General features: G+C 49.9%; 1 protein-coding gene across 1 annotated transcript; it reads right to left on the bottom strand.

Annotated features, from left to right (window-relative positions):
* Window positions 1-6782: 6782 nt before the first annotated feature.
* Window positions 6783-25695, bottom strand: HP1BP3 (heterochromatin protein 1 binding protein 3). Its single transcript, XM_082274480.1, has 12 exons — window positions 25577-25695; window positions 19805-19900; window positions 18885-19041; window positions 17968-18130; window positions 16293-16436; window positions 16061-16141; window positions 15822-15976; window positions 12888-12978; window positions 12628-12787; window positions 12425-12536; window positions 10971-11102; window positions 6783-7423 (listed from the first exon to the last, which is right to left on the bottom strand). The coding sequence occupies exons 2-12, from the start codon at window positions 19881-19883 to the stop codon at window positions 7117-7119; spliced, it is 1581 nt and encodes a 526-aa protein (XP_082130606.1). The 5' UTR covers window positions 19884-19900; window positions 25577-25695; the 3' UTR covers window positions 6783-7116.
* Between the last annotated feature and the right edge of the window lie 560 nt (window positions 25696-26255).

A 26255-nucleotide genomic window follows, 5' to 3' on the forward strand; every position in this document is an offset into this window, starting at 1 on the left:
GGGCTGCAGTGGGGCAGTTCTATAGAGGGTGTTGGGTACCGGGCTGCAGTGGGGCAGTTCTATAGAGGGTGTTGGGTACCAGGCTGTAATGGGGGGGTTCTATGGATGGCGTCAGTTACCAGGCTGCAATAAGGCGGTTCTATGGAAGGTTTCAAGTACCAGTCAGTAATTAGGAGGTTCTGTGGATGGTGTCGGGTACCTAACTGTTAAGGGGCGTTTCAATGAATGTTGTCGGTTACCAGGCTGCAATGGGATGGTTCTATGGTTGGTGTCGGGTACCAGGCTGCAATTAGGAGGTTCTATGAATGGTGTTGGGTACAAGTTTACAATGAGGTGGTTCTATCGATGGTGTCGGGTATCAGCCTGCAGTAGAGAAGTTTTATATGGATGGTTTCAAGTACCAGGGTGCAGTGGTGAGGTTCTTTAGCTGATGTTGGGGACCAGGTTGCAATGGGGTGGTTCTGTGAATGGGGTCAGATACCAGGTTGCAGTAAGGTGGCTATATGGATGGTGTGGGTACCAGGCTACAGTAGGACACTTCTATGGATGCTGTTGGGCACCAGGCTACAGTACAACAGTTATATGGATGGTTATAAATACCAGGCTGCATTGGGGTAGTTCTATGAATAGTTTCAGGTACCAGGCTGCCGTGGAGAGGTTCTATAGCTGGTATCAGGTTACAGTAGGGCAGTTCTATGAATGGTTGCAGTAAGGTAGTTCTATGGATGGTGTGGGTAACAGGCTGTAGTGGGGCAGTTCAATGGATGTTGTTAAGTACCAGGCAGCACTGGTGAAGCTCTATGAGTGGTGTCAGGTAACAGGCTGCAATGAGGTGGTTCCATGGATGGTGTTTGGTGTATCAGGGTGCAATGGGGCAGGTCTATGGATGTATCAGTTATCGAGCTACAGTAGGGCCATTATCTGGATGGTGTCAGGTACCAGCCTGCTGTAGGACAGTTATCTGGATGGTGTCAGGTACCAGGCTGCTGTAGGACAGTTATGTGGATGGTGTCAGGTACCAGCCTGCTGTAGGACAGTTATGTGGATGGTGTCTGGTACCAGGCTGCTGTAGGACAGTTATGTGGATGGTGTCAGGTACCAGGCTGCTGTAGGAGTTATGTGGATGGTGTCTGGTACCAGCCTGCTGTAGGACAGTTATGTGGATGGTGTCAGGTACCAGCCTGCTGTAGGAGTTATGTGGATGGTGTCTGGTACCAGGCTGCTGTGGAGCAGTTATATAAATGGTTTCAAATACCACTTTGCAATGGCGGTTCTATGGATGGTGTCAGTTATCAGGTTACAGTGGGATCTTTATCTGGTGCCAGCCTGCTGTAGGACAGTTATGTGGATGGTGTTGAGTAGCAGGCTGCAGTAAGCTAGTTCCTTGGATGATGTTGGGTCCCAGGATGTGTTTGGACGGTTCTATGGACAGTGTTGGGTACCAGGCTGCAGTAAGGTGGTTCTATGGTTGGTGTTGAGTACCAGGCTGTGTTGGGGCAGTTCAATAGATGGTATTAGGTACCAGGCTGCAGTAAGATGGTTCTTTGGATTTGGTTTGGTACCAGACTGCATTGGGGCGGTTCTATAGATGATGTTGGGTACCAGGCTGTGTTGGGGCGATTCTATAGATGGTGTTGGGTATCAGGCTGCAGTGATGTGGTTGGGCAGCAGGCTGCATTGGGGCGGTTCTATAGATGATGTTGGGTACCAGGCTGCATTGGGGCGGTTCTATAGATGATGTTGGGTACCAGACTGCATTGGGGCGGTTCTATAGATGATGTTGGGTACCAGGCTGTGTTGGGGCGATTCTATAGATGGTGTTGGGTATCAGGCTGCAGTGATGTGGTTGGGCAGCAGGCTGCTTTGGGGCGGCTTTATAGATGGTGTTGGGTACCAGGTTGCTTTGGGCGGCTTTATAGATGGTGTTGGGTACCAGGCTGCTTTGGGGCGGCTTTATGGACAGTTTTGGGTACCAGGCCGCGTTGGAGTGGTTCTATAGATGGTGTTAGGTACCAGGCTGCAGTAAGTTGGTTCTATGGGTGGTGTTTGGTACCAGGCTGCATTGGGGCAGTTCTATGGATGGTGTTGGGTACCATGTTGTGTTGGAGTGGTTCTATGGATGGTGTTGGGTACCATGTTGTGTTGGAGTGGTTCTATGGATGGTGTTGGGTACCAGGCTGCATTGGGGCAGTTTTATGGATGGTTTTGGGTACCAGGCTGCATTGGGGCAATTCTGTGGATGGTGTTGGGTAACAGAATGCAATAAGTTGGTTCATTGGATGATGTTGGGTACCAGGCTGTGTTGGGGCAGTTCTATGGATGTGGTTGGGCACCAGGCTGTGTTGGGGCAGTTCTATAGATGGTGTTGGGTACCATCTTGTGTTACATAGTAGGTGAGGTTGAATAAAGACAATAGTCAATCCAGTTCAACCTGTGTTTGTAGGTGTGTGTGGCTGTAATCATCTCTCATACCCCTGAATGTTCTGATCCTTGAGATGCACGTCCAATAGTCTTTTGAAAGCCACCATACTACCCGCAGAAACCACCTCTTGTGGTAGAGAATTCCACAATCTTGTAGCCCTAACAGTAAAGAACCCCCCACGTTGCCTGAGGTTAAAACGCTTCTCCTCTAATCGCATTGTATGCCCCCGAGTCCTCATGTAATCCCTTCGACTAAACAGCTTTTTTTCTAAGCTGAGATCCCCATTTAGATATCTAAAAATTGCTATCATGTCCCCCCTCAGGCGTCTCTTCTCCAGGGAGAATAAATCAAGCGATTGCAGACGCTCTTCATAATTAAGGTCCTCCAATCCCCTAATTAGTTTAGTTGCCCTTCTCTGGACTCTCTCCAGCTCCAACACATCCCTCCTGAGGACTGGCGACCAGAACTGGACAGAATACTCCAGATGCGGTCGGACCAGAGTTTTATAAAGTGGAAGGATTATAGTCTTATCTCTGGAATACATCCCTTTCTTTATGCATGCTAATATTCTGCCAGCTTTGGCAGCTGCCGCTTGACATTGCATGCTGTTGCCTAATCTATCATCAACCAAGACTCCCAGATCCTTCTCCATTTTTGATTCCCCCAAGGGTTCCCCTCCTAACGTGTATTGTGCTTTTATGCTTCTAGTCCCCAAGTGCAAAACCTTACACTTCTCTACGTTAAACCTCATTTGCCATGTCGTTGCCCACTCCGTTATTTTGTCCAGGTCATTCTGTAGGATATCTGCTTCATGCTGTGCAGTTATTGCCCTGCCCAATTTTGTGTCATCTGCAAAAACTGATAACGCACTACTGATCCCGTCCTCAATGCTGTTTATGAATAAATTGAACAAGGTTGGTCCCAGGACTGAGCCTTGGGGCACCACACTTACTACCTCAGACCAGTCTGAGTATGCGCTGTTTATTACCACCCTTTGGACACGCCCTTTTAGCCAGTTCCGTATCCAAGAGCAAACCCTGCTGTCGATACCTGCAGACCTTATTTTATAAATTAAGCGCTTGTGGGGAACTGTATCAAACGCCTTAGCGAAATCCAAGTACACCACATCCACTGGTCTGCCCCTATCTAGCTCACAGCTCACCTCCTCGTAGAATGCTAATAGATTGGTTTGACAAGAACGCCCATTTGTAAACCCGTGCTGATTACTGCTGATGATGTTGTCCTTAGCAAACTCTACAATATAGTCCCTTATCATCCCCTCCAGAAGTTTACATACTATCGATGTCAAACTGACAGGCCTATCATTTCCCGGGACATGCCTCTGACCCTTTTTGAATATCGGAATCACGTTAGCTTTCCTCCAATCTCCTGGTACTTCTCCTGACCTAATACTGTCCGCAAAGATCAGGAACAGTGGTCTGGATATAACCTTACTGAGTTCCTTGAGTACTCTCGGATGTACACCATCCGGGCCTGGTGATTTGTTTGTGTTAAGTTTATCCAGCCTTTCCCTGATTTCCCCCTCTGTTAGCCATGGTGGCAAGTCCTGTTTATTACTACTAACCATACAGTCATGGTCAGTGTACCCTTCCTTTTCCTGCGTAAAGACTGACGAGAAAAAAGCATTTAGCACGGTTGCTTTTTCAGTGTCCTCTGTAACCATCCCCCCATCATTGTTAATTATGTGTGCAATATGCTCTGCCCTAGTTTTTTTGCTATTGATATACTTAAAGAATTTCTTTGAGTTTTTTTTTTACTATCCTGCGCTATTTGTCTCTCAAAGTCTATTTTAGCCATCTTGATTTCGTGTTTACACTTCTTATTTGCCTCCTTGTATTGGTCGAAAGCCGATACTGTGCCTTCTGATTTATATTTCCTGAAGGCCAATTTTTTTTCCCCTAATAAGTTTTTTTACGCTAGGGTTTAGCCAGCCAGGTTTGGCTTTGTCTCTTCTAAATTTATTCCCCATAGGAATGCACTGCAAGATGCCTTTGTTTAATATGTTCCTAAAGCATTCCCATTTTTCCTCTGTGGTCAGGGATCCCAGGGTTTGGTCCCAGTTTACCCTTTCCATCAATGAGTACAATTTTGGAAAGTTTGCCCTTCTGAAGTTTAGGGTTCTTATGTTCCCCACTTGCCTTTTTATATTGTTATTTATACTAAATGTGATCATCCTGTGATCGCTAGAGCCCAGGTTGTCCTGAACTACTACCTCCGAGATTATGTTTGGGTCATTAGTGATCAATAGATCCAGGACTGCATTTTCTCTAGTAGGAGAATCCACCAACTGTGACATGTAGTTATCCTGTAAGGTTTCCGTGAATAGGCGGGCCTTCTGTGAGTGTGTAGTCCCCTCTTCCCAGTCAATGTCGGGATAATTGAAGTCCCCCAATATGATGACTGATCCTAGCTTTGCCACTTTACCCAAAAGTGCTAAAAATTCCAGCTCTACCTCCTCCCCTTGTTTAGGTGGCCTATAGCAAACCCTCACAATTACTTTCCCCTTTTCTCCTTCCCTAAGGAGTTCTACCCACATGGATTCTAACTCCATACTCATCCCTTCCGTAATGTCACTCCGCTCTATCACCCTTACATTGTTCTTGACATAGACATACCCCTCCCCCTCTTTTTCCTATCCTGTCCTTCCGGTACACCGAATACCCTTGGATATTTGCCAGCCAGTCATGTGAGGGGTCAAACCAAGTCTCCGCTATTCCCACAAGGTCTATGTCCTCCTCATGTACTAACATTTCCAACTCATCCATTTTATTAGCTAGACTCCTGGCATTAGCATATACCCCTCTTAGTTTTACGGAAGTTAAACGTGATTGGCGGTTATGTTTATTCCTGTTCGGTTTGTGGCTCTCCCGCACAGACCTACCGATTGACGTGGTGGACCTACTGTCGCTGCTGACACTACCACTGCCTTCAGTCCTCTGCTCCCTCCTGACTGACTCTACTTCTGAGATCCCCCCCCCCCCCCCCCCGTCTCCTAGTTTAAAAGCCCCTCCAACTTGGTGGCCATCTTTCTCCCCAAAAGAGCCGTACCGTCCCCATTAAGGTGCAGCCCATCCTTACTAAAGAGCCAGTAGCCGACTGAGAAGTCAGCTCAGTTCTCCAGGAACCCAAACCCCTCCTTCCTACACCAATTCCTCAGCCACTTGTTAAGTTCCCTAATCTGCCTCTCCTGTGTGGCTCGAGGTACAGGCAGTATTTCAGAGAAAACCACCTTGGAGGTTGGAGTGGTTCTATGGATGGTGTTGGGCACCAGGCTGCGTTGGGGCAGTTCTATGGATGGTGTTGGGCACCAGGCTGCGTTGGGGCAGTTCTATGGATGGTTTTGGGCACCAGACTGCGTTGGGGCAGCCAGGCTGTATTGGAGTGGTTCTATGGGTGGTGTTGGGGCAGTTCTATAGATGGCGCTGGGTACCAGGCTGTATTGGAGTGGTTCTATGAATGGTGTTGGGCACCAGGCTGCGTTGGGGCAGTTCTATAGATGGCGCTGGGTACCAGGTTGCAGTAAGGTGATTCTATGGATGGTGTTGGGTACCAGGACATGGACAAGAACAGACACCAAACCTACTAGCAGAATCTAGTCTTTTATTGTAGCAAACAGCAGAATACCCATTTCTTCACATGTCTATCCTCACCCAAGTCTTTACAAAATGGCAAACATTAAAATAAAGACACAGTTGGCTTTAAAATAAAAATTAAGAAAAAATGGAAACACAAAACCTACTTGAATTTCTGTACAACATGCTTCTGGGTATTCACTGCGAGTGAGATACTTACAGATGCCAGCGGGTCATGGCGGGAAGGCAGCGTGCCAGGATTTGGGTGAACGCTAGCGATTCATGTCAGGCACCACAACTACAAAAGGAGGGAGCGCAATGCTGCTGGACCCCCTCCCCTAGCTCTGAGTAGTTATAAGGAAGACAGAGATAGGGACCCGTGGCCCCAGGCTGCTGCCATGACGCCCCTGAAGCACTGGAGGGAGGGGCCATCAGTACGGGGCTTATCCTACGTACTTCTGCAACTGTCAAGCACCACAACTACAAAGGAGGGAGCGCAATGCTGCAGGACCCCCTTCTTAGCTCTGAGTAGTTATAAGGAAGACAGGGACAGAGTTGGAGACCCTCGTCCCTGGCCCGCTGCCATAACGCCTGTGAAGCGCTGGAGGAGGGGGAGGGGCTATCAGTATGGGGCTTATCCTATGTACTGCTGCAACGGAGGGGGGTCATCAAAAAATACAGCTAGGAGGATTACAAAACTTCGTCCTGACAAAGGGCCCCTAATGGAATCCTTCTCGGGCTCCCGGGAACGCTTTCATCAAAAACTGAAACTGTAAGAAAAAATTCAGCACGAAATTGGATTCTAACGGGAGAATTTACACAACTGAGAATCATGGAGATAAGGAAACTCAAATGGACCGTTTGCTGGTTTATGGGGGGAGGGGTTAGGTAGGGGGAGGGGTGGGGTGCACAGCGGCTACAGCTAGACCAAAATAAAACAGACTGTGAATGCTGCACCTCCACAGAAAACAAACTGGAAGGGAAATGCTAAAAAAAAAAAAATAACACACAACTTTTGGAAAAGTTTCTTTTCCTGTAAATGAAGATGGACCGTTTTTCTTCCACTTGTTTTCTAGAGGCGTTCCATCTCCATCCTCCCTATTACTTCCTGGACCGCAGGGATTTCCGCGAACTGGGCTTTCCTTTCGGCGCAGGCTTTGCGGCTTTCTTGGAGGGTGCCGGCTTCTTGGCGGCCTGGCTAGCTGCTTTCTTGGAGGCGGCTGGGGGTGGAGCTGCTTTTCCCTTCTTGGCTTTCGCCGGGGGAGGAGATGGTGGTGCTGGTGGAGCTTTCTTGGCGGCGCTCTTGGCTTTCCCCCGAGGGGGCGGTGCGCTCTTCTTGGGCTTTGGTGGGGGTGCTCTGGCCCTGGCTCTGGCCCGGGACTTAGCAGGGGCTGCCTTTTTCTGCATCCTGTGAGGAGGAAAGAGATTAGTACAGGTGGAACGTACACAGGACTTCTTCTGACAGGTGAGGTATGGGATCAGCACATTGCATCTAACTGCAAGCGCCAACCTTGGTTCAGTACCATTTCACAGCCACAGATCAGTGCAATTTGCACCTCCGATTACATTGCGGCTTGCAACTTTATTTCACAGAAGTGTATGCAAATTGCAATGAAATCCCCAAAAAAATGGATTTTTGACTGGGCCAATTCTAACACTTCTCTTATATATGTAAAAATTATTTTTTTGTTGCTAGAAAACTACCTAAAACCCTGAAACATATATATTCGTTTTTTTTAACAAGGGCCCTAGAGAATAATGGGATTTTTGACTTACTGTAAAATCCATTTTTCTAAAGTTCATTGATGGACACAGCTCCTGATCTTCATCACCATTGGGTTATACTGCCCCCTACAGGAGTAGGACACTAGGCAGGAAAAATCTTGGCTACGCCTATGGGCGGTCCCAGGGGGGAATACTCCCACACTCAGCTATAGGCACTCCGTTTTATTACAAGCAGTGTCAGAAGAAAGCCAACTCCACAGAGGGGCGGGTGCTGTGTCCGTCCACAGAGGGGCGGGTGCTGTGTCCGTCCACAGAGGGGCGGGTGCTGTGTCCGTCCACAGAGGGGCGGGTGCTGTGTCCGTCCACAGAGGGGCGGGTGCTGTGTCCGTCCACAGAGGGGCGGGAGCTGTGTCCGTCCACAGAGGGGCGGGAGCTGTGTCCGTCCACAGAGGGGCGGGTGCTGTGTCCCTCCACAGAGGGGCGGGTGCTGTGTCCCTCCACAGAGGGGCGGGTGCTGTGTCCCTCCACAGAGGGGCGGGTGCTGTGTCCCTCCACAGAGGGGCGGGTGCTGTGTCCCTCCACAGAGGGGCGGGTGCTGTGTCCCTCCACAGAGGGGCGGGTGCTGTGTCCCTCCACAGAGGGGCGGGTGCTGTGTCCGTCCACAGAGGGGCGGGTGCTGTGTCCGTCCACAGAGGGGCGGGAGCTGTGTCCGTCCACAGAGGGGCGGGAGCTGTGTCCGTCCACAGAGGGGCGGGTGCTGTGTCCGTCCACAGAGGGGCGGGTGCTGTGTCCGTCCACAGAGGGGTGGGAGCTGTGTCCACCAATGAACATCAGAGAAATGCATTTTACGGGAAGTCAAAAATCCCATTTTCTCTTTGGTTCAGTGACGGACACAGCTCCTGATCTTCATAACCATTGGGACGTCCCAAAGCAGCGTTAAACATGAAGGGGTGGAAAAAAAAGCAGAAAAAAATTCTCAAGGCTAAACTATAGCCAACCAAACAACTGGAGCTCACCTGAAAAAAACAATACACCCTCAAAGAGGACCAGGTCCTCTAAACAGCAGCCTGCAAAACCTTGCGGCCAAAAGAAGCATCCGCAGATGCCAACACATCCACTTTATAGAACTTTGTGGTGACCAGGTGGCCGCCTTGCAAACCTGCGTCACTGACTCCTGATGATGGAAAGTCCAGGAGGCACTGAGCGCCGAGAAGAGTGCGCCTTGACAGGGAAAGGAGGAACCTGACCCCTGATGGAATAGACCTGAACCACCGTCTGTCTGACCCATCTGTAAATGGTTGCAGAAGAAGTGGACAACCCTTTCCAAGGTCCATCCCTGAGCACAAATAGAGAATCTGACGTCCTGAAGGACTCCGTAGCTGCCAGGTACACCCTAATCGCCTAGACCACATCCAAGGCATGCAAAGCAATTTACTTTGGATGTTTAGGCCTGGGACACAGAGAAGGCAACACAATGTCTTCATTCAAATGACAGTCAGAGACCACCTTAGGAAGGAATGACAGACAGGGGCGAAGCACCACCTTATCCTTGTGAATCACCAATAAGGTGAATGACAGGATGACGCCGCCAGTTCCGACACCCTGCACACAGAGGATAGCCACCAAAAAAAGGACACCTTCCGGGCAGCGCAGGCAGGGAAACATCCCGAATATTTTCAAAGGGAGGCTTCTGTAGAGCTGAAAGCAACACATTAGGATCCCATGGCGGCAACGGAGCCCACACTGGAGGAACCCAATGTCCGACACCCTGAAAATTTACCAAAGATAGGAAAAAATTCAATTTAATAAGAAAAAATCGCCAGGACCAGAAATCCCAGCAAGGAACGAGGTCTTTACTCCTGACTGGGCAGAAAAAAAAAAAACTGAGTACCTACAGCAGAGTATATCACCTGGGACTGCCCATGGGCGTAGCCAAGCTTTTTCTTGCGTAGTGTCCTACTCCTGTAGGGGGCAGTATAACCCAAAGGTTAAGAATCAGGAGCTGTGTCCGTCAATGAATGAAAAAGTACCTTTTTCAAAGTTGCAACGATCCTAATGGTTCCATTGCCGGCAATGGGGTGCAATTTGTCATGTGATTTTGAACTGTCAAATTGCACCAGTGTGAACCGGGGCTAAACCTATAAAACAATAAAATTTCTATGACTATGTGCCCAGTTTTGTTCTTCTTTATCCTAATTTTCCCAATCAGACGATTCTTCCAGGATTTTCACTTTCCTTTCTTATGACAATGAGAAGAGTGGGATACTTTCTGGATTCTCATTGTCCCGCACTTCTGCAGTGTGCGGGAAATCATCTAGCCGTATGCCATCCTGTACACCAGGGGTCTTCAAACTACAGCCATCCAGTTGTTCAGGAACTACAATTCCCATCATGCCCAGTCATGTCTGTGAATGTCAGTTTTACAATGCCTCATGGGATGTGTAGTTCCCCAACAGCTGCAGGGTCGTAGTTTGAGGATCCCTGCTGTACAGTATAGGGGCCGGCCTGTGATTACACAGGTAGACACTTGGGGGTGGATTTACTAAAGCTGGAGAGTGCAGAATCTGGTGCAGCTGTGCAAAGCAGCCAATCAGCTTCTAACTTCAACTTGTTCTTTTTCACACAGGCTTTCCAATCAGGTCCCTGTCAAGTTTTTCAGGCGGACCTGATCGGATGGTCCATGCACCTCTATGAAGCAGCGAATGCCAACCGTGACCTCTCCGCTGGCACCCGCTGCTATCCAATCCAAGAAATCCAGACGGATGGAAACCCTATTTTTTCATCTGTCTGGAGGATCGGATCGGATAAAAACGGACGGTTTTCCTCCAATCTCCCATAGAGGAGAGCGGGGCTTTGACAGGTTTGTCTCAGCACAGTGAGCATTCCATAGCATTAGGTGGCTCCATGGCCTGAAATATATTTTTAGAAGGAATGGTCAGGAGACCTTTAGCAAAGCCACTGTTATACTCTACAGATCCCTATAAAGGGTCACAAGCTGAAGGTCTGTAGGTGGACACAGGGCAGAGCAATGCCGCCTGTCCAATCAGAGACACCCCATCATACCCGAGACTCACAAGAAGGATCAGAACAGATTTTCTAGAAGATGATAGAATATTCCTATCCATCAGAAACATGAGGGCCATCACTAGGACACATACGGGTTATACCATCTGACAAATGAATGGCTATCTGATGTGTAATCCCCCCCCCACCATGGTGTAACAACTGACCTCCTCTTTGGAGGGGGTTCCTCCTCCTCAGATTCTTCCTCCTCCGACTCCTCCTCCGATTCTTCTGATTCATCTTCTGACTCATCGTCATCTTCCTCTTTACCGGCCTTGTCTGGGAATAGCACGTAAGGGCTACAGAGGAGGAAACCAAATGATTAGTCTGTGTGCCGCCATAGTGGAACATAACATGTTAGCTCCGCAAAGAGTAGGACTGCCCCCCTCTCCCCTGCACAGGCCCCTTCCCCCACTTAACACAGCTTCTTTCTTCCTACTCACCCCAGCGTCTTTCCCTCTGGCTGGTTCCCAACTTTCCTGCTCAGCACGGCTCCCTTCCCTCCTACTCCGATCCTATCCCCACTGCACGGCTCCCTCCCCTCCTACTCCAATCCAATCCCCACTGCACGGCTCCCTTCCCTCCTTCTTGGCTCAGCTCCCACCCCCACTGCTTGGCATGGCCCCCACTCAACACAACTCCCTTCTCTCCTTCCATCTGGCTGGTTCCCATCCCCTCTGCTCAGCACGGCTCCCTTCCATCCTACTCAGATCCTATCCCTGCTGCACGGCTCCTTTACCTCCTTCTCGGCTAAGCTCCCACCCCCACCTCTTGGCATGGCCCCCTTCCCCACTCAACACAGCTCCCTTCCCTCCTTCTTGGCATGGTCCCCTTCCCCCACTCAACACAGCTCCCTTCTCTCCTTCCATCTGTCTGGTTCCCATCCTCTCTGCTCAGCACGGCTCCCTTCCCTCTTACTCTGATCCCATCCCCACTGCACGGCACCATTCCCCTACCCGGCACAGCTCCCTTCTATCTGGGTGGTTCCCATCCTTCTTCAGCACGGCTCCCTTCCCTCCTACTCAGATCCCATCCCCACAGCATGGCTCCCTTCCCTCCTACTCGCTTGGATCCCATCTCCACTGCACGGCTCCCTTCCCCCTCCTCGGGACAGCTTTCTTCTATCTGGCTGGTTCCCATCATTCCTGCTCAGCACAGCTCCCTTCCCTCCTTCTCAGCACCCATCCCCACCCCCACTGCTTAGCATGGCTCCCTTCCCCCTCCCCTACCCAGCTCTCTTACCTCCTTTCATCTGGCTGAGCGAGGGGGTTCCGCTCCCATCTTTACAGCTCAGCAGCTATCTTCCCTGCATAGAACGGCTCCCATTCTGCCCTGCTCAGCTTGGCTTCCCTTCCGTCCTACTCAGATCTCATCGCCACTGCTCGGCATGACTCCCTCCTCCCCCACTACTCAGATCTCATCCCCGCTGCTCGGCATGGCTCCCTCCCCCCCCACTACTCAGATCCCGTCCCCACTGCTCCTTTTCCTTTCTGCTCCGTATGGCCCCCTCCGCTCCACTTGACTTCCTTCCTTCTTGGCACAGCACCCATCCCCCCTTGCTCGACATGGCTCCCCCCTCCAGCACCGTTCCCTTCACCCCCGCCTCTTCAGAAGCACCTACCTTGGGTAATATGGGAAGCTGAGCTGATAGGTACCACTGAACCCTTTCCCGGAGATCTGTTCCATCCAACCATTCTTCTCACACTTCTGCAGGCTTCTCTTCAGCAGGTGGACTGGAGGAGAGAGGCGGTAGGAGAAATCACACCATGAACGGAATACGATCGTCTTTTTTCAGCACTTTGTACCATTTCCTCCCCCACTCACCCTGGAAGCTGGAGTTCACTCCGGGATGGTTCTCCAGAACGTACTTCTTGATGGCAGTGGTGGAGCAAGTCTTGGGTTCGTTCATAGCTGTGATGGCAGATAAGATGGCGTCCTCAAACACTCCGCCACTCAGGAGAGGTTTATCTCCAACCCGCTTCAGCTGTGCCAACAGAGATCAGTCAGAATTCAGACTTGTGATGGCCACAACTAGACAGACTTTCTGAACCGGATTACCCTGCCTAACCCCTCCCCCTCCTTACCTGGAATGTTCCGGATGCCCCTTTTCCTGTGATCTGCTCTAGCTGCCCCTTTTCCACAGCTCTCTGCAGAGCGTTCTTCAGCATCTGAGGCCTAAAAGATGAAAGACAGAGGTCACAGCTCATCAGACTTAACGCTGAGGAATGCAACTGCAGAAAATGCACATCCCCCCCTCTTTATGGCCATTAATATGGAGTTGCCTTCTTTGTGACTATACAATCCTCCACTCTTCTGGGAGGGCTTTTCACAATTTTTTTGAAGGAGTCTGTGGGAATTTGAGCCCATTTGTGAGGTTAGAAAATGATGGTGGATGAAAAGACCTGGCTCACATGTTGGGCCTCACAAGAAAAAAACACCTGGCTGTAGTCAACGTTCCAATTCATCCCAAAGGTGATCAGTAGAGGTCAGGGCTCTGTGCAGGACACTCGAGTTCTTCCACACCAAACTGATCGTCAATGTCTTTATGAAGCTGGTTAACCCATCTTTATGGAGCTAGTCAACCCATGTATGTATGAAGCTGCTTCAAACTGATCATCAATGTCTTTATGAAGCTTGTCCAAACTGGTCAACCCATGTTTTTATGGAGCTAGTCAACGCATGTATTTATGAAGCTGGTTCAAACTGGTCAACCCATGTCTTTATGAAGCTGGTTTAAACTGGTCAACCCATGTCTTTATGGAGCTGGTCACGCATGTCTTTATAGAGCTGGTCAACCCATGTCTTTATAGAGCTGGTCAACCCATGTCTTTATAGAGCTGGTCAACCCATGTCTTTATGGAGCTGATTCAAGCTGGTTAACCCATGTCGTTTTGGAGCTGGTCAACCTATGTCTTTTTGGAGCTGGTTCAAACTGGTGAACCCATGTCTTTAGAGTTGGTCAACCCATTACTTAATGAAGCTTGTTCAAACTGGTCAACCCATGTCTTTATGGAGCTAGTCAACCCATGTCTTTATGGAGCTGGTCAACCCATGTCTTTATGGAGCTGATTCAAGCTGGTTAACCCATGTCGTTTTGGAGCTGGTCAACCTATGTCTTTTTGGAGCTGGTTCAAACTGGTGAACCCATGTCTTTAGAGTTGGTCAACCCATTACTTAATGAAGCTTGTTCAAACTGGTCAACCTATGTCTTTATGGAGCTGGTTCAAGCTGGTTAACCCATGTCTTTATAGAGCTAGTCACACATTTCTTTATAGAGCTGGTCAACCCATGTCTTTATGGAGCTGGTCAACCCATGTCTTTATGGATCTGGTTCAAGCTGGTTAACCCATGTCTTTATGGAGCTGGTCAACCCATGTCTTTATGGAGCTAGTCAACCCATGTCTTTATGAAGATAGTCAACCCATGTCTTTATGAAGATAGTCAACCCATGTCTTTATGAAGATAGTCAACCCATGTCTTTATGAAGATAGTCAACCCATGTCTTTATGAAGATAGTCAACCCATGTCTTTATGAAGATAGTCAACCCATGTGTTTATGGATCTGGTTCAAGCTGGTTAACCCATGTCTTTATGGAGCTGGTCAACCCATGTCTTTATGGAGCTGGTCAACCCATGTCTTTATGGAGCTGGTCAACCCATGTCTTTATGGAGCTGGTCAACCCATGTCTTTATGGAGCTGGTCAACCCATGTCTTTATGGAGCTGGTCAACCCATGTCTTTATGGAGCTAGTCAACCCATGTCTTTATGGAGCTGGTCAACCCATGTCTTTATGGAGCTAGTCAACCCATGTCTTTATGGAGCTGGTCAACCCATGTCTTTATGGAGCTGGTTCAAGCTGGTTAACCCATGTCGTTTTGGAGCTGGTCAACCTATGTCTTTTTGGAGCTGGTTCAAACTGGTGAACCCATGTCTTTAGAGTTGGTCAACCCATTACTTAATGAAGCTTGTTCAAACTGGTCAACCCATGTCTTTATGGAGCCGGTTGACCCATGTCTTTATAGAGCTAGCCAACCTATGTCTTTATGGATCTGGTTCAAGCTAGTTAACCCATGTCTTTATAGAGCTAGTCATGCATTTCTTTATAGAGCTGGTCAACCCATGTCTTTATAAAGCAGGTCCAAACTGGTCAACCCATTTCTTTCTGAAACTGGTGTAGACCGGTCAAATGAACCCAGCTCCAATCCTACACTGGCCCCGGAGTGAGAAGGTATGACCGGTGACACCTTACTTCACACAGAGAACAAATAATCAAATAAAAGCACGCTCTTCTTACATTGGAAGAATCAGGAAAGGGAATCTGTTTGCACCCGATAATACTATACGTACTCCAAGCTGCTATCTGTACCTGATTATACTATACGTACTCCAAGCTGCTATCAGTACCTGATTATACTATACGTACTCCAAGCTGCTATCTGTACCTGATTATACTATATGTACTCCAAGCTGCTATCTGTACCTGATTATACTATATGTACTCCAAGCTGCTATCTGTACCCGATTATACTATACGTACTCCAAGCTGCTATCTGTACCTGATTATACTATACGTACTCCAAGCTGCTATCTGTACCTGATTATACTATACGTACTCCAAGCTGCTATCTGTACCTGATTATACTATACGTACTCCAAGCTGCTATCTGTACCCGATTATACTATACGTACTCCAAGCTGCTATCTCTACCTGATTATACTATACAACGTACTCCAAGCTGCTATCTGTACCTGATTATACTATACGTACTCCAAGCTGCTATCTCTACCTGATTATACTATACATACTCCAAGCTGCTATCTGTACCCGATTATACTATACGTACTCCAAGCTTCTATCTGTACCTGATTATACTATACGTACTCCAAGCTGCTATCTCTACCTGATTATACTATACGTACTCCAAGCTGCTATCTGTACCCGATTATACTATACAACGTACTCCAAGCTTCTATCTGTAGCTGATTATACTATACGTACTCCAAGCTGCTTTCTCACCTGACGTCCACTTTGAGCTTAGGGTAATACTGGGAGACGTATTTCTTGATGAGGCTGTAGGAGGCTTCCTTGGGCTCACATAGCCGGGTGAATGCCAGAGGTAAGATGTCCTCCAGCTTGACGTTGATCTGATCTCCTCCCGTGGATCCGCTTCTCTATAAGAGGAAGAGAAGAGTGAGACTGATGGAGGAGGGGCGGCCGACTGTCATCATCAGCAAGGCAACACAATGACCACCAACCTTCTTGTCTTTGGCTTTCGGCGCCGACTTTCCAGAATTTGCCACGACAACGAAGCTGCCGGATGCTCCTTTCCCTTTCACCTGAAAAACAGGTAGACGGTGAGTCTCCTTACACCCCAAATACCAGACCTGAGACGGGGTGACCAATCAGTGGGGGGTCACAGAAGGAGATAAAACACAGATAATAGAGATCTGTCACATCTGCAGGGGAAAAAATGTGAGCGGTTCCTACCTGGCGGATGGCGCCTCTCTGCAGCTCCCGTTTCAGAGCTTGCTTTAGAAGGAACCCCCTTCGCTCCAGTTCCAGAGACGGGTATTTATTGATGATGTATTTTCGGATGGCCACCACGGAGGCCCCAGACTTCTGGAAACAAGCCTGAAGGAGAAGCACAGCAAGAGGTGATCAGACCAGACTGTATGATCAGAGCGGATGTCTGCTGGAAGGCTGCCCTCTAGAGGTGATCAGACCAGAGTGTATGATCAGAGCGAATATCTGATGGAAGGCTGCCCTCTAGAGGTGATCAGACCAGAGTGTATGATCAGAGCGAATATCTGATGGAAGGCTGCCCTCTAGAGGTGATCAGACCAGAGTGTATGATCAGAGCGGATATCTGATGGAAGGCTGCCCTCTAGAGGTGATCAGACCAGAGTGTATGATCAGAGCGGATATCTGATGGAAGGCTGCCCTCTAGTGGTGAGTGCATGGAACAGCATCTGTGCTGCACTAATCCAAAAAGGAAAAGAATAGCTGCACTCAGAAACATTCAAACGCTGAGAACTTTATTCATCCAAACATGAACAAAAAGGTCCCACCTCTAATCAAAAAGGAGGCAGTCCCAGTCAATGTTGTCCGGATAAATAAAGTTATCAGTGTTTGAATGTTTCTCAGTGTGGAATCAATCCTTTCTTTTGGATTGGTGCAGCCTATAAAGCAAAGGACGGCCCCCTGCTTGTCATTTAACTTCTTCCCTACCGGGCCAATTCTGCCTTTACTCTCCAACATGGAAAAATCTGCATTTTCTTTACCAGAAAATTACTGAGAACCCCCAAACATTTTAATATATATCTATAGGGTCTCTGCTAAAATATATATATTATATATATAGGGTCTCTGCTAAAAATATATATATAGGGTCTCTGCTAAAATATAAATATATATATATATAATATATTTTAGCAGAGACCCTAGAGAATAAAATGGCAGCCGTTGCAATTTTTTTATGTCACACGGTATTTGCGCAGCAATTTTAGTTTAAAAAATTAAACTTTAATGAATTTTAATGCAAAAAATAAAACCCACAATATAATACTTCTATATTAGTAAATCATAAAAGACGTTATTGCGCCGAGTAAATAGCTACCTAACACATCACGCTTTAAAATGGCGCACGCTCGTGGAATGACGCCCAACTACGGTACTTCAGATCTCCATTGGCAACGCTTTAAAAATAGTTACCGGTTACCAGTATAGCGTTACTGGGGAGCTCTAGTGTTATAATCCTTGCTTTCGATATAACGTAGGCCCCAAATCTCTTCTTTACACCAAAAAACATCAGATAAAAAAACAAATGGAAAATATGGCGATGTTTATATCTGTAATGACATCACTTCTGTCCTCCCAGGATCATAGAGATGGCCGGAGATCATCGGCTCCATGGCAAGCTCTATGGTAACCGGGTGCCGCCACTGGATCTAATCTCCAACCTACCCCCCCCGATCGCACAGGAGAGCCCCCCAGTTGGGCGGCGGCCATTTCATTCTATTGTAATGGTTCATAATAATCTCAGGTCTCAATGGGACTCAGGCGCAAGGACACCGGACACGGCTCCCTGTGTGCCCCCTCCTCAGGGGACGTCTCTGATTCTGGATCTTTTCATCCTTTTATCAGGAAGGAAACCAGAACAAACCTTGATGGCCTCGGTCAGGATGGCGTCCATCTTGGGGCGAGAGGCAGAGGAGGCGTGTGACTGTTTCTGTGCCCGGGCACGTTGGCTGGCAGACAGGGTCGCCCATGATGGAATGGTCTTCTTCACCTTCTTCTCCTTCTCTTTAGACGGATCCTTCTCCCCACTGAAAAACATTCAAAGCTCTGATGAGTGCCCAATAACGGCCCTGCTGAATTATCGTGCAAACCACTGAATATAACATGGGAGGAGAATACAGCTACAGGACGAGTGTACTTCTACTGGATTCAGAGGAGACATCCAGTGTCACCCAAATAGGGGAGGATGGGAAAACCTTCAATGGGGACACCTGTTCCAATGACCACCAAAAAGATTTCCTCTCACTTCCTGTTGTGTCTTCGGGACAGGAAGTAAATGAAATCTCTCCAAATGGACACAGACAGGGAAAAAGGAAAACCTGGTGTGTGCTAACCCCCCCCCATCCCATACTAACACTGTAATAATGGTGACAGGAGGTCTGATCTTCATCTTTATAGAGCGATAGACTCGTTACTTCGTATTGTGATCACATTGTACAGGACGGAGTGTCAGCTCTTCTGGCAATCTTCATCCATCCAACCAGCAAAACTGTTCACACCCATTCCTATTCCTCATACCTACAACATCCACTGAACGATCGGCCACCCGGATAATAAAGAATGGGACCCACAATCACCCGGCCCCCTCTCTTTACAGCCCACCACTCTGCTCCACCCCCCCTTTCTGTACAAATCACCCCTCTTGCCTCCTATACAGAAATAACATAGGTGAATGTACACTGGGGGGGGGGGGGGGGGGGGGGGGTACAGAGGACCTGGTATTACCCCCCCCCCCTCTATACAGTGAAGGGCCCGCTGTTGCCCCTGGTTGGGTCTCCTTACTTTTTCTTGCCCTCCTCTGTTACTTCTCCCTCGCCCTTCTTCTCCTCGTCTGTCTCGGCCTCTTTCGGTTGCTCGGTCTCACTGGAAGTGGCTGGAGGAGTCTCCGTCTCCTGCTCCTCCCCGGTGGAAGCAGACTCTTCTGAGCTGGCGTCAGGCTCTGCCACAAAACAGGACAGACCGTCATATACATGTTCCACACACTGTACACCCGACACGCCACACGCGTCATACATCAGACACGTCACACACCAGACATGTCACACTACCCACACGTCACACCAGACATGTCACACTACCCACACGTCACACACCAGACATGTCACACTACCCACACGTCACACACCAGACATGTCACACTACCCACACGTCACACACCAGACATGTCACAATACCCACACGTCACACCAGACATGTCACACTACCCACACGTCACACACCAGACATGTCAAACTACCCACACGTCACACACCAGACATGTCAAACTACCCACACGTCACACACCAGACATGTCACACTACCCACACGTCACACACCAGACATGTCAAACTACCCAAACTAGACATGTCAAACTACCCACACGTCACACACCAGACATGTCAAACTACCCACACGTCACACCAGACATGTCAAACTACCCACACGTCACACACCAGACATGTCAAACTACCCACACCAGACATGTCACACTACCCACACATCATACACCGGACATGCAAATATGCCCCACATGTCATGCACTGGACACGTCACATGCCCGAGACTTCACACGCCCGACACAACATACACACGTCACGTCATACACTGGACATGCCACACACCATGCCACATGCCTGAGACATCATACACAGGACACATCATATGTGTACGGATCACACACACGGCGGAGCTAGGCACATGATGGGGCCCCGTGTCACACTCACCTGCTTTTTTGTCCTCACTCTCGGCAGGCCGGTTCTTCGGGGCAGTTTCCTGGGAATTGACGGCACGACGGATCGGCATGGTGAAATCGGTTGAACCTTCAGAGAAAAGAAAATAGTGTGAATGAGACGTCTGGTGATCCCGCCATCCCGGGGACCCGCTAGGACTGTGTGCTGGGTGTCCCCGGCAGCAGTTCGCTGAGCTTAACACATCATCACCAACCAACAGCTGTGTGTACAGACCCCTAGAGTACTATACAGCTGTGTGTACAGGCCCCTAGAGTACTATACAGCTGTGTGTACAGACCCCTAGAGTACTATACAGCTACCCCTAGAGTACTATACAGCTACCCCTAGAGTACTATACAGCTACCCCTAGAGTACTATACAGCTGTGTGTACAGACCCCTAGAGTACTATACAGCTGAGTGTACAGACCCCTAGCTGTGTGCGAGGGCCCCTAGAGTACTATACAGCTGTGTGTACAGGCCCCTAGCTGTGTGCAAAACAAATTCATGCAATTTTGCCTCGCATAGGTCTGAACAGCCATGCGATCCAAATCCAGAGCGGACCAAAAAAGGGTCCTGCACTATTTTGGGTGAACATGATGCAATTTCAGCAATAAAAACTGCATGAAGTCGCATGTGGTGTGCACAGGAATGTGAGGTGTGACATCGCAGCAGCGTGACCCCAGCTTGACCCCGCAATGGACCAGTGTGACCGCAGCCTGACCCCACAATGGACCAGCGTGACCCCGGCCTGACCCCGCAATGGTCCAGCGTGACCCCGGCCTGACCCCGCAATGGTCCAGCGTGACCCTGGCCTGATCCCGCAATGGTCCAGTGTGACCCCGGCCTGATCCCGCAATGGACCAGTGTGACCCCGGCCTGATCCCGCAATGGACCAGTGTGACCCCGGCCTGATCCCGCAATGGACCAGTGTGACCCCGGCCTGATCCCGCAATGGACCAGTGTGACCCCGGCCTGAACCCGCAATGGACCAGTGTGACCCCGGCCTGATCCCGCAATGGACCAGTGTGACCCCGGCCTGAACCCGCAATGGACCAGTGTGACCCCGGCCTGACCCCGCAATGGACCAGTGTGACCCCGGCCTGATCCCGCAATGGACCAGTGTGACCCCGGCCTGATCCCGCAATGGACCAGTGTGACCCCGGCCTGACCCCGCAATGGACCAGTGTGACCCCGGCCTGACCCCGCAATGGACCAGTGTGACCCCGGCCTGACCCCGCAATGGTCCAGTGTGACCCCGGCCTGATCCCGCAATGGACCAGTGTGACCCTGGCCTGATCCCGCAATGGACCAGTGTGACCCTGGCCTGATCCCGCAATGGTCCAGTGTGACCCCGGCCTGACCCCGCAATGGACCAGTGTGACCCTGGCCTGATCCCGCAATGGACCAGTGTGACCCTGGCCTGATCCCGCAATGGACCAGTGTGACCCCGGCCTGACCCCGCAATGGACCAGTGTGACCCCGGCCTGATCCCGCAATGGACCAGTGTGACCCTGGCCTGATCCCACAATGGACCAGTGTGACCCTGGCCTGACCCCGCAATGGACCAGTGTGACCCCGGCCTGATCCCACAATGGACCAGTGTGACCCCGGCCTGAACCCGCAATGGACCAGTGTGACCCCGGCCTGATCCCACAATGGACCAGTGTGACCCCGGCCTGAACCCGCAATGGACCAGTGTGACCCCGGCCTGATCCCGCAATGGACCAGTGTGACCCCGGCCTGATCCCGCAATGGACAAGTGTGAAGACATATATAGAATTTGGCTAGACCAGCAAAACATAGCCAACCACCAAATAGGACCCAACCTAACTGAGCAGGGAGTATGGCCGTACATACTAGGATGAATAGCACCAGAGGAAAATAATCATGCAAGAGCAAATGGTACGGCATAAATAAACAATGAAAAAATAAACAATAAATAAATGGCCTTTAGACCCCATTCACACTGGGGCGACCTGGTTCGCCCAACAGTCGCCGTAGGTCCCTGCCATAGAGAAGCTGTGGACCCGTTCTAATAGGAGTGACACAAGTCGCTCTGACTTAGAAAAAGGGTCCGGAGCTTCTTTGGGGCGACCCGGAGCGATCTGCATAGACTTCAATGTTATGAAGTCCGTGCCGGCTGCTCCGAGGTCATGGTGTGAGCTGCGCACCGCAACCTGTGAGGTCGCCCAGGCAAGTAGCGTCGCCCCAGTGTGAACGGGGCCTAAGGCTCTTAACATGAAGTTCCACTGGTATTTTCATACAATATATATATATATACAGTACTACTAGAGAACCTCCTAAAAAAGGGGGCTACACAGGGCATCCACTAGCTGGAGACAACAGAAGTATGACATCAATTGGAATTAGGAGCTTCTCTAGTAGTACTATAGATATATATATATATATATATTGTATGAAAATATCAGTGGAACTTCATGCTAAGAGCCTAAGGCTACATTCACACCTGAGCGTAGCGTTTTCGGGCATTTTTACCGCGATTTACAGGCGTTTTTTGTGCAGGCGTTTTTAGATTGAATAGAAACCAATGGAAAACGCCTGTAATCTGCCCTAAAAGAAGCTCATGTACTTTTTTGAGCGTTGGGCGTTTTGTATACGGCGTCAAAACGCTCAGATGTGAACAGGGGCCATTGAAAGGATGAATAGGATTTGTCTTGTTGGGCGTTTTGAGAGCTGATCCTAGAGCAGAAAAACTCCCCAAAACGCCCCAAAACGCCTACATGTGAACGGGGACTTAGACTATTTATTTATTGTTTATTTATTGTTTATTTATGCCGTTTGCTCTTGCATGATTATTTTCCACTGACACATTTCTCATATTCAAGCTGCAGCAGTTCCATGCCTGTGTTGTTCTAATTACCCCGTAGTCACTGGTTATAGTGGTCACTGGTTATAGTGGTTATAGTGGTCACTGGTTATAGTGGTTATAGTGGTCACTGGTTATAGTGGTCACTGGTTATATTGGTTATAGTGGTCACTGGTTATAGTGGTTATAGTGGTCACTGGTTATAGTGGTTATAGTGGTCACTGGTTATAGTGGTTATAGTGGTCACTGGTTATAGTGGTCACTGGTTATATTGGTTATAGTGGTCACTGGTTATAGTGGTTATAGTGGTCACTGGTTATAGTGGTTATAGTGGTCACTGGTTATATTGGTTATAGTGGTGAGGTGGACGGTTTCTCTGGTTTTTATTCTTTATTGAAACGTTATGTTCCTTCTATTTAATAAATTGTATTTGACTTTTTATTGGGAACAGAGGTGGGGGGAGGGGGGGGGGTGTCATACTGATCCCCAGACTTCCTCTGATCTCCATGTTTATATATTATAGAATGATCAGAATCTCTTCTGCACATCATACCGAGATCATGGCCATCCCCCGGCTTCACATATATGTACAGATACAGTATATATATATATATATAATAGGACAGTCAGGTGACCCCCCCCCCCCCCCTATACACTCATACTGATCCCCAGGCTGCCTGATTGGTCTGAATCAGTGATAGAGGAGCCTGAGGACCGGTATGAGTACAGAGGGGGATGTAGGTGTATATATATATATATATATATATATATAGCAAGACAGCTGACCGTCAGCTATGGACGCCGGTATCGGGGTGATTCCTCTATCTGCAGCCATCACTCCGGTACAACACTTTCCAGAAATATCAGCAATATGGGTCACCTCCGATACATCGGGGGAAGTGCAGATTGACCTTCCATATATCAGCATTGCGATAATCGATCGATCCCTAATAGAAAATATACAAAAATCACCTTTCCGATGCAGACATGGCGGAGCGCCCCGGACAGGGAAATTCTAATAAATAAAAGTCATCAACTGCAGGATTTGTAACTCTGCTGACTTTTATTTATTTTTCATGGAGGGGCGGAACTTCTCTTTAAGAGTTCCCTTCACTGGACGTAAGGGGGTCAAGCCCCACCCCTGAGGAACTCCCCCACAGCATAATCCCCCCTCCACCACACCATAATCCACCCTCCTCCGCTCCATAATCCCCCCCTCCACCGCACCATAATCCCCCCTCCCCCGCACCATAACCCCCCCTCCCCCGCACCATAACCCCCCCCTCCACTGCACCATAATCCACCCTCCTCCGCACCATAATCCCCCCCTCCACCGCACCATAATCCCCCCTCCCCCGCACCATAATCCACCCTCCTCCGCACCATAATCCCCCCCTCCACCGCACCATAATCCCCCCTCCCCCGCACCATAACCCCCCCTCCCCCACACCATAATCCACCCTCCTCCGCTCCATAATCCCCCCCTCCACCGCACCATAATCCCCCCTCCCCCGCACCATAACCCCCCCTCCCCCGCACCATAACCCCCCCTCCACTGCACCATAATCCACCCTCCTCCGCACCATAATCCCCCCTCCCCCGCACCATAATCCACCCTCCTCCGCACCATAATCCCCCCTCCCCCGCACCATAATCCACCCTCCTCCGCACCATAATCCCCCCTCCCCCACACCATAATCCCCCCTCCTCCACCCCATAATCCCCCCTCCCCCGCACCATAACCCCCCCTCCCCCGCACCATAATCCACCCTCCTCCGCACCATAATCCCCCCTCCCCCGCACCATAATCCACCCTCCCCCGCACCATAATCCACCCTCCCCCGCACCATAATCCACCCTCCCCCGCACCATAATCCACCCTCCCCCGCACCATAATCCCCCCTCCCCCGCACCATAATCCCCCCTCCCCCACACCATAATCCCCCCTCCTCCACCCCATAATCCCCCCTCCACCAAATGATTGGAGCAGTGCACAGAGTAAATTCTATAAAGACATGGAGGAGGAGTTTGGAGACATGGAGGAGGAGTTTGGAGACATGGAGGAGGAGTTTGGGGTGGGGGAAGGTGATTGTCCTGCACAGAGTCCTGACCTCAATCCCATAGAACACCTTTGGGACTGTGAGTGAGGCCTTCTCATCCTACATCAGTGGCTGACCTCTGGAAGAATGGTGACATTCCCATGGACACTCCTAAACCTTCCCAGAAGAGGTGAAGCTCTCAGTCCTTAGGGTTCAATATTGGGTTGGCTCCGCCCTCTGCAGCTAGAAGACTGGGGGGTCATTAAAGTTCATGTGAGTGTAAAGGAGGCGTCCCAATACTTTTGGTAATATAGAGTATATATAATATATACACAGTACACACCCCTCCCCCCTCTGGTCCCCAGCCTCCTCTATCACTGATTCGGACCAATCAGGCAGCCCGGGGATCAGCAGGGAGAACCAATCAGGCGCCCCCCTCGCTGGTTGCCAGGGACAACAGCCCTGCATTCCGCTCCCCGCCAATCGGCGCGCAGTGGGCGGAGCTCCCGGGCAACACAAAACAAAGAGGCAGCATTCAGGGGGCGGGGCCGGCCTCGGCCAATCAGCGACCCGAGCATCTCTTGAACAGCGAGGGAAGGAGGGCGGGGCCTGTACGGAGGGGGGATGGGGCATTATCAGAGCGGGCTTTGGGGCCCTACAATGGAGGGGCCCTTCCCGGGTGCAGCTCCGACCTCCCTGCCCTTCCCCCACCCCGGCCTCACACCGTTCCCGCCATCCTCATCCCCGGAGAAAATGGCGGCAATTGCCCCTCCCCCACCGCCGCGTCCGCCCGCCGTCCCCGGGGGGGTGAGGGGGAAGGCGGGGGGTGTGTGGGTGAGGGGCCCCGACCGGTTGGGGGTGTATTGGGGGGTCCCGGGGCCCCCCGCCATGGCGCTCACCTCTCCCTCTGCAGCTCCAACACCGTCCAGCGCGATCCCGACTGATAGACACGCCCCCTACGCGGGCACGGGCCCGGCTACGTCCGCCACGTCGTCTCCATAGCAACCGAGGGGAGGGGGCGGGGCCCACTGACCCAGCGTGGCTCACAATGTGCGCGCGCGTGTACTCCGCCCCTCCCTCTGTATACATTATATATCTATAGACTCCTCCTCTATTCCCAAATCATAAGAAGGAACCAATCAGATTCTCGCTTCCGTTCATTCATTGACACTTCCACCCTGAGAGACAGAATCTGATTGGCTGCCAATCCCTCTGTGTATATACCACCTCTATACACCCCTATATACCACCATACCTACCTATATACCACCTCTATACCCATCTATATACCCCTATATACTCCTATACCTATCTATATACCCCTAAACCTACCTATATACCACCACTATCCAACTATATACCACCATACCTACCTATATACCACCTCTATACCCCTATATACCCATCTGTATACCGATCTATATACCCCTATACCTACCTATATACCACCATACCTACCTATATACCACCTCTATACCGATCTATACCACCACTATCCAACTATATACCACCATACCTACCTCTACCACCTCTGTCCAACTATATACCCCTATACAACTGATAGATACCTCTATATAT

Source organism: Pelophylax lessonae, assembly GCF_965119305.1.
Source record: "Pelophylax lessonae genome assembly, chromosome: 12".
NCBI lineage: Eukaryota > Metazoa > Chordata > Amphibia > Anura > Ranidae > Pelophylax > Pelophylax lessonae.